This window comes from Folsomia candida, unplaced genomic scaffold (genome assembly GCF_002217175.1).
Source record: "Folsomia candida strain VU population unplaced genomic scaffold, ASM221717v1 Fcan01_Sc002, whole genome shotgun sequence".
Lineage (NCBI taxonomy): Eukaryota > Metazoa > Arthropoda > Collembola > Entomobryomorpha > Isotomidae > Folsomia > Folsomia candida.
Window position 1 is genome coordinate 7656047 of NW_019091194.1, and position 14952 is coordinate 7670998.

A 14952-nucleotide genomic window follows, 5' to 3' on the forward strand; every position below is an offset into this window, starting at 1 on the left:
GCAGAATGAACAAAGGTCTGTCTTGTTCTCTAATGGAGAAAAAAGACAAGGAGAATTGCATTTTCCTCATTCGTTGTTCAACACTTTAAACCCGAGTCTGCAAACTTTTAGCAAAGTACCCGACTCGGACATCGACAGATTCGGGTTTTTCCAGTGTATGAACTGAATTTTTAAATGCCCAACTCTTACTTGACTTTCCTCACATTGAGCGATTCCTACGCCTACATATTTATTAGCGCTTTATTTATTACACAATTACATTTCGGATGGAGAATATTTATGCTCTTTCTCTCTCTGATTCCTGCTCCATCAGTTCCATGAAATCGAATCATGCATAAAATGAGTAAATAAAACTAATGACTAATCCTACATATGTACGTAATCCATATGCACATATTGTACTTATCTGCAATGTTGCAACAGTATTTAAATACACCTAATGCGTATCCCACAGTAATGCCACCCTGCTGGTGATAATAATGTGATGATGATAATACCAGTGTGGTTGATGACATGGCCGGCGACCATTAAGACTTATCTACATAATATGATGCGACTTTAACCAACACAACAACAATAATAATACCACATCATACCAAATTCCCCCTGGAGGATTGCAACTTTGCTGGCATAAAGACTAAAAAAAGTAAGTTTGCAAGAAACATAAGCTTGTACACATTGCTGATTGTGCTTTATGTATGTGTAATGTGTACAATGTATGTACAAATGTTCATACTTATGCCGTGTGTATGTACATACAGACCAAAAAGTGCATTGCCTCCTCTCAAACTCCCGAGAATTGAATGGAATTTTGAGTTCGGTTCTCTCCCATAACAAAATCCAAACCTGCTTAAAGCAGACGTATGGTATATGTACGTATGTAAGTATGTGGCATACGATTAGCAGTTTTATTCAACCAAATGTGCGTGTGTACTGTGTCTGAAAAATTTAATAAAAAAAGCATATGCGTTAAGACTATTCGTCAATGAACTAAAAACAAACTCAAGTGGAGGATGAACTTATCTGCCCGTTGTACAGTTGGTCTTAGTGACAGTATATACGGCTTATTACCCCTTAATTGTGTTGTGAATAGTGTGGAAATAATAATAATATTGAGCACAACACAGTTTGCATCGGAAGAGCATAAATTTGTTAGAGCTACATATTCTGTTTAAACAAGAACCAAAATCCTTAAACTTGGGCGATTGTTTGCGATTTAATTTGCAAGTGAAACTCTTAACACAAAAGCGGTGTCTGTCTACTATCCCACAATTATCATTACCACCGTCATTCATGATCATCCTATGGACAAGAATGTGTATTAGTCGTTAGTAAATTGTGCTAGTGAAGAAGGGAGGAAGACATTGGCAGACAACCTGGTACTTATCATCTTCCTTGCTTCTATACCCCTGCTACTTTAAATTTCAATCCAAATACTAGAAGACGGAGACTCCTACTACAGCATCTTTAGACTATTAACAAGATCTCTACATCTTACTACCTTCTTAGAGAGTTGCAATCTTGTGGTTTAGTTTGCAGATTTAACTTCATTGTTGGGCATACATATGCACATGCACATATACCTATCGAATAAGGCTCTGCACATACTTATTTAGTGGAAGGCAGCAACAAACCCCCGACCGAAAGCAGTATTAAGATTATCGACTAAACAACTGTTGTTGGTTTGGTTGGCGTTTGCAAATCCTAGCTGTTCTGTAGTCGTAAGCGGAAGTTAGCGCAAATAAGTATATCAGCTCTTAAACCACAGGACAGGTAGTAGCAGTGAATGTCGGGGTCAGTTACTTGTTATTAGTTAGTACTGCCCTCCCAGCCCTCAAGCAATTTAGCTTGGCTATAGTGCGGTTCGTAATGTTGTTGCAAATACCGTATCGTACTTATTACATATTACCTACCTTTAGGTTAGAATTTTAAATTAAAAAAAGCTGTATGCATCGTCCACCCACTCTTTCTTTTAAGGCAACTAACTCTCCTTCTTCTTATACCTGCAGCAATCTTTTTGTGCATCAGGCTGAAAACTATCCTTGATGTGCTAATCGCAATCCCAGTTACTTTTTAGCTCAACAGTTTATTCCAACTTGTAATTTCGCATTGTATTATTGTTGCAGGTGAGGAAAAGTGAACCAGCTTTTATGGCCGACAACGATATGTACATACAATAATGGAACTCTCTGTTCTGCTAAATAACTAAGACAGGACGACGAACGGAAAGGAACTGTACTTGTGGTGTTAATAATAAGGATTTTTTGATTTTTAACTTTAACTGTACAGTTGCATATGTAAAATAGTGCAGTGAAATAATAACAATATACATAAACATATGTGACCAAGAGTTATAATTTGTACAATTGCAAATTGTTTCACCAAAATTCAAGTTCGAGTCAAGTCTGCAACGCTACTACATAACAAATTCATTCGGCACAAGTGATAATAAAAATCTTAAGTAATAAACTGCAAGTGAAGATCATCATCTCAATAATAAATCAAGGAGAAATCATCCCTCACTAATTAATTTCTGAAACAATAATTGTAATTTTGCAGTCAAAATTTATAAATTAGTCATTCCAAGAGTTTCAATATTAAGAAAGAACATATAAAACTAAAATAAAAAATAAAAACATACAAAACTACAATAAATTGAATTGTTTTGTTTTACACGTTCGAGGCCAAGTTTGGCTACACACAGATTTGTCTTTTCCATTGTTTAGGATTGTGCAATAGTCATCAGAGAATCTTGTGAATATAATTAGGAAGGAATTTGTCGTGAGGGAAGTCGCCCTCAGTGAATTCATCCCCTCCTCACTCGAATCCAAGCCCTTGGATTCTTCTTTTACGCAAAACAAGGAAGTTCTTCAAGTTAAAATTTCCAAGCAAGGATACCAAAAGCTATTCTTGGGCGGATTGATTCGATCATCAATAAATATCTACAAGCATTACATGCAACTTTCTGACTGATGTGACGATGATTGAAAATTGAGAAAAAGTGAACTTGTTGACTCGAGTTGTAAATTGTTAATTGCGTGCACTCCATATTGCATGGGTTCTCAAGTGGTGTCTTGCTGCAAATCTTTGAGAGTTACAAATTGCAAAGGAGTTCCATTCTCGTATGATAAAAAAAGTGCAATGCAGATGTGCAGTTACGAATTAATTTAAATAAGTGACTCGAGATTTTAAGATTGAAGATTACTGACAGGACTACATAGAGGCTTTATGAACTTCCATAACAAGTCAAAAGGTTGGACAACACACATACTGTATTTGGGTTTATGCACTGATTATTGCTTAACATTTGCAAAATAATTTATCGATTGTGTATTTGGTCTCATTTATAAATTTACGATAAGTTGGATTGGTTTCCCTTTGACTGCTTTCAATTTCAATGTACAATTAAATACTTTTTAGCTTTCTATTTCATTTTCTATAAACTATAAACTAAACGAGGTGGTAATCAAGCGTATGCATTTCTGCTATAAATAAATACCCAAAATCGAGTTCAACTTTGTTTGTTCCCATCTGTCCCCATAAAAGTTTAACGTCAACTACACACATCCCCTCTGGAATGAGATCGGTTCGTTGTTCCCATAATAATTTCTCTCTGTTATCCAAATAAATTAAACAAAGCAATTTAACTCGAATGTGTCACGTGATTGATACGTTTGTTTCATCAAACAATGAGTTTCCCTTTCAACTGTTGATACAGTTTTGATGGCATAGTCAGCAACACATACATCTGTTTGCATAGAGTGAGAGGTGATTACAAGTCCCTGAAACCATTTCTGGTTTCCGGTAAGAGGTGGAGAAAAGCAGTAGCACTATTTATTTATTTACCATTGCAATGTACGTTTTTCTGGTGGCAATGAATGATATATAGGCTTTTTAAATAATCGTTTAATCACCTTGAACTCATTTTATTTTAAAAATTAAAAAAAATAAAGTTACTCTCATCCTCAGCGTTTGTAAATATTTAACACTGAAATATATACACCGGCCGGGTAAAAAAGCTCTCGTCGTGTAATAAATATTCTCTACTATCGAGGTCGTTGTTAAAAAAATAAGCTAAAATATCTGTAAAAAACTTGCGGTTTATGTTAAAATACGCCACATTTTTGTGTCAATTGGTGTGCAAATGAAAAATTCGACAAAATAAAACATTCGAATAAGATTTAAAGTGGCAAAATGATGACATTACGTGTAGTAAAAGTGCATATGAAAGGTACTACTGCACCAATGAGCCTATTCATCCTGTCATCTCTGTGGTATTAAACTAAAGATAGCAATGACACGCTCAAAGACCAAAATCATATGCATAAGGTACTTTTATACTCCCTGCATACAAACATTAAAAAACATAAAAGTGAACTCAACTAACTTTTTTCCTTCAACTTTACGACATTAGCAATGTGCTGACTTGTGTACATATTACTCTGGTTTAGTTTAATTTAACATGTACACATTATGTGTACACTTTTTATACAGGCAGCGAACACTAGATTCGCCTGAATTTAGGTGAGTGAGCAAATTCTCGAAATGCTTAATTCTTGAATGTATGTCATCAAATTCAAACAATGAGTGTGACAATTTAATCCACTTTGCATGCACTTGCCCAAATATTTATGAAATTTTAAAAACCTCAAACTCTATCAAACTCTGCTACTACTCAACCACTATGTACGTACGTATATGCATACTAACTTCTACCCTTTCTATTTTATATGAATGAAATGGAATTATTGATGGGATGATCAGAGACTAGCTTTTCTGTAGAAGATGACGATGTGATGAGCTAACTTTGTTCAGCTTCATTCATTTGTCATCGTCTTGGTTCATCTGCAAAGAAATTTGGGTGAGGTTTGGAGTGAATCATACGAAAAACTGCTTGCTTGGTTGTAGTTTTAGGTATTATAATGAATTATGCATAATAATAAGATCGAAAGTAAGTCTGCGGTTTGGAGGATGAATTGTAGGAAGCTACAATTAATGTTGAGATTCCTTTCTGGATAAACATTTTAGACTAAAAAAATGTTTGTTCTTGTTGAACTTCTGCGCAGAGAATCGCAGAGCTGGATTTGGAAAACGGGAGAAGGCTGGTTCTGCTGTCCTCCCTCAAAAGAATGGTTCTGGGGGATTTGGGGGACAGTAGCTCAGCGCCATGCAGCATCCCGCTCCACAACAACAACAACAACAACACCTTGATACTGGGAATGGATAAAAAGCCACCGGCCCCCTTATCCAAAGAAGAAATGGACATGTTACGTCAAATTGAGGAGGCAAATAGGTAGGTCACGTACTCATTGAAATGATTTTTTTAATTGTGGCGTCCTCATACGCAACCTGTGTTTAAATAGCGTCAGACGTGACCTGGGTGTGTGTGGTGGTGTGTGTTCATAGTCATTGAATTGCCAATTGAATGGGTGAATTGTTGAAGGCAACGAGTTGTACATAATGAACGAGCGTAGATCACATGGGCAATTTTATTCATAGCTAAAATTATTCAGCAGTTTGAAGACTGTAATACTGGAATTGGACTGAATAAACTGACATGGAATCTAAAACCTAATTTCATAAAACAGTCCACCAGTGCTGTTAAACCTGTAGAAAAAATGGGATTTGGGCAAGCAACGTAAAGGGTTTCGTCCTGAAAAAATCTGAAATTTCGAGCCCTGTGCTTTTACGTCTGACTTTGCATTGAACGGTTTAGTATGTAAATAGTAGGACATATTTCGATTTTTAGTGCAAACTTTATATGTATCAACTCTACTGCGTTGTTGATATTATTCGTATATACTTGAATATGCATATACATATGTTATTAAATATTATGACTTTGTATCCTCCTGCATAATTGGCTTTATTCAAACTGCTGTTGAGGGTTATATGCATGATATTGGAATATTTAGCTTCATATTTGGACTAACGATAAATGCATTATCACGACTAGTCGAATCAGTTGGATTATTGATTAAAAGTAAATACACTGTAGAGCACACAATGATCAACCATGATTAAAATGACAAACGTGAACTAGATCGAATTTTGATGATTTTGATTTTGAATCGAATTTAAATTGACATTGACGTCATAAAAATCATAGTAGTGGTACAAGGCGATTTCAGTGTGTGTTGTTTGGATGTTTTCTACCTCTGATTTTCATTGTCAAATTACATATTTTGTTACTTTTGCAGATTTCTACACATGTATACACCCATATGCAGGTTATTGTAGTATGCTACATACATAATTGAATTATCCAGATTAGTGAGGGGTTGGTTGCAGTATTAAATATATGCACTATATTTATATATGAAATTTCTCATTACCTAATTGATGGAAAATGTAGCGCAATTGGTTGGATTTAAATATCCCGAACGAAACCTTGAATTATTGCTTAGATCAACAAATCAGGCAGGTTAAACGATTTGTTTTCGTAACTTATTTATTGGCGTAGTCAAGTCGTTAAAGGTTAATTAGGTAAGAGTATACACATTTCAAAATTCACATGACGCAGTGGAGGCGTCAGCGTCTTTTGAATACAATTACATTTACAACTACAATTGTTAGTGACTCCTGGAAATTAAAAGTGATCACACTAATTGGATACATAGTCAAAATGACCTCCGTCCAATTTAGAAATTTCCAAAATACCTGCAGTTAATTTATAAAATATTCCCGCATGCATATGCACATTTTGCTTATTTTTCACTTGCCCACAATAATGTGGCTAGAGAAATCAGCCTACGTGTACTTTAAATTAGTGGATAACTACAGAACATTATGTTCCATAATTTGCGTTTTGAAAGATCATGGAACCAAGACTCGTTACTATATGCTATGTAACCGTCTCATTTCCATATGCATTATTTACTTACAAACGTGCATGCAATAATTTCTGTCATATTACTAGCCATTAAAGTTATTAAGTAAAGTATGATATTTATTTCATGTCATGTCAAAAGCAATAAAATCAGCTCTGTATATACATATTCCTCGTAATATACTTAAAATTATTAGCTAAAATCAAACCTATTCACTTATCCTACATACGTAGATACGTGATAAAGTATTGACATAAAACTAAAAATATTTGCATGCTCAATGTTTCAAAATAATTTTAATGGAGCATTATCATAATGGTAATACTTTAACCAGTGGATTATTATTGTTTGTATGTATGTCGCCTCCGTGTGTGATGCGATATGTGTGGAGGAGGCGTAGCATACTCTCCACGACTGCCTCACATGATAATGCTCCTGCTGCTGGGTAGGTAATTGTTCAAAATGCGAATAATTGTGCGCTTCCACAATTGTTACCGTGCATTACTTATTTCATATATTCTACTACGGTCCACATAATAATGCCTCAAATGATTACTGATCACCACTCAAGTACGCACAGAGAGAAATTGGATTCCAATTTATTGTCAGTTGGGGTTGAGTCTGATTCTTGAAAGCACGTATTTATAAGTGGTTCAATTGTTCCATAACTCTTCGAAATCATGAAAAGTTATTAGACTTTGCTACATACAGCAGACAAGTTTCCAGCATTAAAACAACGTTAACCAGTAAAATCTGGAACGCCCTTCGTTCACTCGGTCGTACCATAACTTTCACACGGTGGCTTTATTAAATCATGATTATCTTCAGCGAGCCTCTGGAATAATTGAAATTTATTACCTAATATATATACGGTCCAGATCCTTGCTAGTAAAACCTAGAGCTAAATAATAGAGCTGTCACTTTGGCTGATACGGTTATTTCTCTTCAGGTGTATGGATTACTGAGTTATGGTTATGTCTCCACCGAATGAGATCCAACCCATATTTTATTCATAGGCGTCGTTCTGACGGTCTGGAACAAAATGTGTGGTAACTTGTTGTAACCTGAGCGAAAGTGAGCCGAGAAAGTGGGTTATGCGACATGAGTGAAAGCAAAAGTGGGGAAGCGTGTTATCTTCATCTTTATTACGTATATACACTCCGAGAAAAGTAACTCAAGTAATGGTCACTGCCCTTGGCCTGTATACATACCTGCATTTATAGTGAGGTTGGTCCTGCTATACCGAATGACTGACGGAGTGTGGGGTGAAATATTGAAATTGTCTTTTGCCAATAAAACACTAACCTATTAAGTGCCACTCTTCTGCTGCTGTCATTCTCAGCAACCCACCCACTCGACCAAGTAACGAAATAAATTGGGACGTATATAACGATAATTGGACAGGATTTGAGGTGAAAGCACTGAGCATGGAGAGTTTTATAGAAAGCGTAACGAGGAAAATGAGCGTTTCAGACGACTCAGGTGTATCCTCTGGAGGCACCTCGCCCGGAGAAAGTGAATCTAGATCTGGGTCATTTTCTTATTCGCAATTAAATATGCGGGGTAAGGACACTCCGCTGCCATCCTCAATCAACAACAACTTATCCAATAGTAATGCCGCCAGTACTAAAACTATTCCTACGACCATGAAACCAAGACAGTCGGCTTTTCAACGTCCACTCATTCGAATCACTGTGGAACCCGTTTCATCAGACGATTCAGGTGGTGAAGAAGACGATCAAGATTCTTCAATTTTTTTGGAGTTGAGTGAAAGTGGTACCGGTTATTCGGATAAAACTCTGATTGAAATTGACGGGCTTATTGAAGACGAAGGCATAATGGTTTCCTGTGAACCGGTAGACGACGACGGGCATCATCATCATCATCACGATGATTTATTGGTTTCCGAGTATTTGGATCACAGTGGAAACAGAGTCCATTCCTCTCCAAGTCATACGAATCTTTCGGATGGATCAGAGGAAAATAGTGGCAGTGGTGAAAGGGATCAGAACAATAAAGAGGTTGACAATATCGCTGGGGACAATGGTGGTGGTGGGCTCAAAGTCGTAGATAAACCCATTGCAAGACGAAGGAATACGATTGCAGATATATTTCGATGGTAATATAAAAATCTCATGTTTGTAACATATGTATGTATGTCCCGAAGGAGAAATTATTACTGAGAACGAAAACAGGATAAAATACATGTACATGTAATGTGGCGAGTATGTTTCCAACAAAAATACATTACCGTAATTGACACATTGGACGCCCTCCTGTTATCATTAGCATTAGGAACAAGTCTGCAATTTGGTCAAATTGCTTGTTATGTAGGTGGTAGACACGGTGGAAAGGATCAATAATTTCTACAGACAAAAATGCATATTATTACCATCCCACTAATAACCGTCACATCATCTCAACATTCGTATATGTAGTGATCGAAGGTTTTAGACCTCTGTACAATCTGTACATACAATGAATTTCCTTGGCGAAATTGAGTAAAACCATTGTTTCTTTAACTGATGTGCTATATGTATCTGTACTTCATATTTCATACTTGATTTACTTATCGTTAAAAAAACTATTCCAGGTTAATCGAGTCCGACTCCAAATCATTCAACTCACTTCAAGGTGCAAACAGCAACCACTCCCGAAAAAGTTCGGACACCAGCGAGCTCTCCTTAGAGCAAGGATCGGACAAAGGATCATCGGAAGACACGGAGGAAGATTTGTGGATTACGTGGGGTAGGATTGTCAATGAGTGGGATACGTTTTGGAAAAAGAAAAATCCATTTGTTCGGGTTAGTACAAGAAATTATGCAAACAAATTTATTTTTATTAAACAATTCCTTTAAATACATAATGAAATAGTTGCAAAAAAGCTGTAATTATTGAAATAATTTTACTCTGAAATAAATTCTCATGTTTGCATTTATAAATGGCAGGAATTGGTCAGAAGAGGGATCCCTCATCACTTTAGGTTCGTATTCTTTAATTTACAACAACAATTAAATCTTCTATATATCTATATGTAACTACTGCAAGACCGTTTTATCATCAAACGTGTAAATACTAATTTGTGTGGAATTTTCATCATTTTAGAGGAATCGTATGGCAGTTACTTTGTGGTGCTCACGACTCTTCAGACAAGGCAAAATATGCAGATTACATTAAAGCTACCTCAGCATGTGAAAAGGTATTCTACATAAATAATTATTTGTGTAAAATTATTGGTCACGAAAAACACGCCATTTTTTATATCGAGAGGAAGTGGCGCATGTTGATGTATTTATTATATTTTCATAGGTGATTAGGAGAGATATTGCCCGCACGTATCCTGAACATGAGTTTTTTAAAGAGAAAGACGGTCTAGGTCAAGAGTCACTGTTCAACGTGATGAAAGCATATTCACTCCACGATCGTGAGGTTGGTCTATTTTGTTAGAAATCAAACAATTTTTTAGTTTGATATTAAAAATACTCGGTCTATTTACTATTTTAGGTTGGCTACTGTCAAGGATCCGCCTTCATAGTTGGTAAGTATCGATCAAAACTCAAAAGTTGTATTTGTAAATACATTTGTTGAAAAAATGCGTTCTTCAAAAATATGTATACACAAATATGTAATACAGGTGCAATAACATAAGGAAATTATAATTATAACAAACACAATAATAGTTACTGATTTTGAATGTAAAATGAGTTGACGTTCATAGCCTCCTAATAATCCTCCTGTTAAAATTGTGCTTTATAGGTCTCTTGCTTATGCAAATGCCAGAAGAAGAAGCATTTGCCGTGGTAGTGAAACTTATGCAGGTATTGATACCGCAAAAGATGGCTAATTATCATCACAATTACTTACATGATGTATTGGATACAATAATGCAATGCCACACTTAATTCACAGGACTATAGACTTCGAGAGATGTTTAAGCCTAGCATGGCCGAGTTGGGTCTGTGCATGTACCAACTGGAAATGAATGTTCAGGTGAGGATTAAAGAGAAAGAAATGATAAACTTGGTTGTTGATTAAACTTGACCTATTTTAAAATATTTACATAGGAGCAACTGCCCGACCTTCATGTCCATTTCCAATCTCAAGGAGTCCACACCAGTATGTATGCGTCATCCTGGTTCCTCACAATCTTCGTAATTATAATAATATTATCTTATTACAATCTTATTGTTATCATTATTATATTATGTGTTATATTATTTTATATTTTAAAAGACGACAAGTCTTCCACTGGCAATATCATCACGAATTATGGATCAATTTCTCATGGATGGAATCGAGGTCGTTTTTCGTATTGGGCTTGCTCTACTAACTATTGCGAAGAATGAACTCCTATTTCTGGATATGGAAGGCGTTCTTAGAGTATGCAAAAAATTCAAATGATAATAATAATCGAAAAGGATTATGTATTTATAATTTGTATCTTTATTTTTAGAATTTATCAAAAGAACTTCCATTGAGGTGAGTTGTCAATTTTCGTTTCACCCCAAAAAAATTATTCGTGCTTTTCCGTCGATAACACTTGACAGTATCAAACAAATACTTGTTTGTAATTCTGTGGTAGCAGGTTAATATTGAGATCCATCACGATTGCTTTGCTCTAGTTTATTACTATCACGCAGTATGCATGTATAATCATAATACATATGTACATCATGACATAATGGATATATTTACCCAGAATTCCTGACAGGTTGTTATGTGTAGCATTTATTAAAATAATATTTAAACGTTTTGGAGATAAACAAGGAATATTCTCAACATTCTTCATTACGTTGTGTTACGTGAACGATTATTAATTATACTCTTTGGTTTGTCCACAAATAGAATAGAGGCTGATCCCGAACTCCTTTTTAATGCCACATCCCAAATAAAGTATAATGCGAAGAGGATGAAAAAGCTTGAGAAAGACTATGCAGCGATGAAGACGAAAGAACAGGAAGAAATGGTGGAATTGAGGGTAAGCTATTTCTAAATATCTATGTGTCACGTATTGTGACAGACACGATGTAGTTTTGTTGCTAACCCTATTAATCAAATTCTGTAATAACCAATTTAGCGTCTGAGAACTGAAAACAAATTATTGAAACAACGAATTGAGATACTGGAAACGGAATCATCAGAACTGGCAAATAAGTTAATACAGGGTCAAGTTGGCAGGGCGGAAGAGGTGGAGGTAAACTATAACACATTTTTACTTACGTTATGCAAAACTTGATAAATTTACACACCTAAAATAACTGAAATCGCTAAATGCATTTTTAATTTTTAGACGACATTCACACTGAAGCGAGAGTTGGCTTCAGTTCGTCAACAATACATGGAGACAATGAAGCAGTTGGAGAATGTAGCTCAACAATATCAGCATCTACTGCTCGTGTTGGATGAAACAAACTCTACAAAGCAGACCTCAATGGATGAAATCTCGTTAAAATCTGAACTCTTAAAGCAAAAGGAGGATCTTATCCATTGTTTGCAGAATGAATTGGTCGAAGTGCGCTTGCAAGAGGCCGAAAATTCTGTCATATTGTCCGATTTACGCTGTAGAATTCAAGAGCAGGAGGAGGACAAAAAGAAACTTCGGGAGTCTGTGGTTGATAATTCTGTAGCTCACTTACAAGAAGAACTCATTGCAGTAAAGTTAAGAGAAGCTGAAGGTAATTTTTTCTGTCAAAGCTAAAAATCGGTCATAATAATAACGTAATAATAATCTCTCAACTCATAATTTTTCATGTACAGCCTCATTATCGTTGAAAGACTTGAGAGGGAAAGTGGCTGATCTTACTTCACAATGGCAGCGTCACTTACAGGATCATGATGAAAGCTCGACTGAGAAGAAGTCAAATGCCACACCCCTCGGAAACCTTTTCAATTCGTCCAAAGTTGAGGTTCAACGATTAGAAGAGGAAGTAATGACTCTAAAATTAAGGGAAATGCAATCCATCATAGAACTTAAGGAACAGAGACTGAAAATTATGGAACTAGAAACTCAAGTATGTATTAATATTTCAGCTTAAAAGCTGAGCATGCTTATTGCTCTTCTAAATGGGACGAATAAAGATAGCATAACTTGAATTAAATCTGATTTAGGTGCAAGTGACATCAAATCAACTGAAACGACAAGAAGATGATAGTAAACGTATCAGAGAGGTTTGCAAAATTTAATATTTTGATTCAACATATTTTATACATTAAATACACAATTTAATATTTTGCAGGATTTGGACTCGTCATGGGCGCAAGATAAAGATATGCAATCTAAACTCAAAGATGAAAGACGAAGATATTCTGATTTGGAATCCAAGTTGAAAGAAGAATCAGTTCATGCCAGAATTAAGGATGCCGAAAAGAGTCAGGTATTTTCGCCAGCAATAACTTCCTATCTAAATATGTATATACGTAAATATGCGTTGTGCTTAATTATAATTAATCTTATTATTTCTACTAGCGAATATTTGATCTCTCGCAAATTATCTCGGCCTTGAAGTTAAAAAACCAAGAACTCCTTGCGGAGAAGGAGCTGATGCGTGACCGAACGAGAGTCTCTTCACGAACCAGTGAAAGCAAGTCGGATGGGGATAAGTCTGACTCGGAATCAGATACTCATGAACAACGCCAGCACCACCACCGCCGAGGTGATAAGGACCGATTGAAGGAGTTGCAAAGCTGTATTTCCACTCTGAATACACAAATGAACAATTTCAACGATCCACCCTCAACGCCACTGGAGGACCTCACCTTTAAACCTCCTCTTACAAAGACGGAATCAGTGGATGGTCTTAAATTAAATTTAACCAATGGTCATTCCCAATTGGCGTCTTCCTTATCAAACGGGGCGGAATAAAATAACGGGTATTTTAAAGTTACCGAATGAGTCAAAGTCAGACATAACATGAAGAACGGTGAAGAATTTTACATCTGTGATCCTAATGAGTGCTGCAAGACTAAACTACATAATAATAAAAATAGTAATAATGAATTTACAAGTACGCATAATATTTAGTATATAAATGATAATTCGTATACACGGCATGTACACGGATAAAATTGATCACTCGCACAATTTACAAGGTAAAAGTTTTATATGCTGCTTTTCTCTTTAAGCGTGAATGACCGTACCAAAAAATAACCAAACCTCCAAGTATTCAAATTATTACAACGCTCAAACCTCACTGTTTTAGTAATTTTTCTGATTGAACGTCAAATCTAATTGTCTAATCAAGAGGTAATAAGTAATAGGTACTACATGTTATAGGTCTGTTGATGGTTGCTAAATACGTTGTGTGCTTTTTATACCAACAAAAAATATAAAGTTATAACATACCAAAAATACTAAGGATGTTGAGGGTAGAAAATGTGTACATGCATGCAATGCACGTTCATTAGTTTTATGATGTCGGGCTTTAATTAAATCTAAACTGTGTCATTCTAGTTGTTCTGCAGTAAAACATAATAATTAGTTTGTTATAAAATAGTGCAGCGAAGCGACCCAATTTATCTGTACCAATTTAGCAATACACTTATAATCTCATATATTTAATTCTTCATGAAACGATAATATTTACATATTAATTGACCTGTCTCGCAGAAAAAGTTTATCAAGCCTACATTATTGTTACATTATCCTCATACACTAAGACCTATGTGCAATTCATTGTCGCAGCTAAATATCAATATGTCCAAATATTATTAATTTGTCTATGCATTGGTAGAGTTATATATGCTCGCTGCAATAAAAAGTCTGGGTGCTTTAGATTTGCTGTGGTCTGATAAGTCAAAACGAAACACCACAACAAAGTTAGAGCCTCTTTAACCAGCCTAATTAGAGTGATATTCTCATGAACCAGATTTTTTAGACCAATGTAAACGATCGTTAGTTGCAATTTCAGTATTTCAATTTCGAAACTCAAAATTTAAGACGTGGCAACTTGATTTCGACAATGAAAATGGTTGTGTACCAGGAACCAAGATTGATAAAATAGTTAGAAAAGGTTTCCATTGAAATGCGGAACCTATACAAAAATTTAGTACTTACATGAGCAATGTTAATTATTGAAGAAGCATTTAGTCAGTAATCATTTTTGTACTTATTCGCTACTATTTG

The 14952-nt window shown here is 35.5% G+C and overlaps 1 protein-coding gene across 4 annotated transcripts; it reads left to right on the forward strand.

Moving 5' to 3' along the window:
- Positions 1-848: 848 nt before the first annotated feature.
- LOC110842733 (ecotropic viral integration site 5 ortholog) lies at positions 849-14860 on the forward strand. 4 transcript variants are annotated; one of them, XM_022088530.2, is made up of 20 exons: positions 849-1379; positions 2127-3253; positions 5067-5293; positions 9424-9634; positions 9779-9813; positions 9936-10029; positions 10140-10259; positions 10335-10368; positions 10587-10648; positions 10740-10820; positions 10895-10981; positions 11064-11210; positions 11284-11309; positions 11676-11808; positions 11908-12024; positions 12121-12505; positions 12588-12841; positions 12939-12998; positions 13067-13204; positions 13297-14860. In XM_022088530.2, exons 3-20 carry the CDS (start codon positions 5130-5132, stop codon positions 13690-13692), a joined length of 2544 nt encoding a protein of 847 aa, XP_021944222.1. In that variant the 5' UTR covers positions 849-1379; positions 2127-3253; positions 5067-5129; the 3' UTR covers positions 13693-14860. The 4 variants fall into 4 exon arrangements, with proteins under 4 accessions (XP_021944222.1, XP_021944223.1, XP_035703351.1 ...); XM_022088531.2 differs by lacking the exon at positions 849-1379 and adding an exon at positions 1532-1919; XM_035847458.1 differs by lacking the exon at positions 849-1379 and adding an exon at positions 1532-1794.
- The last annotated feature ends 92 nt before the right edge of the window (positions 14861-14952 follow it).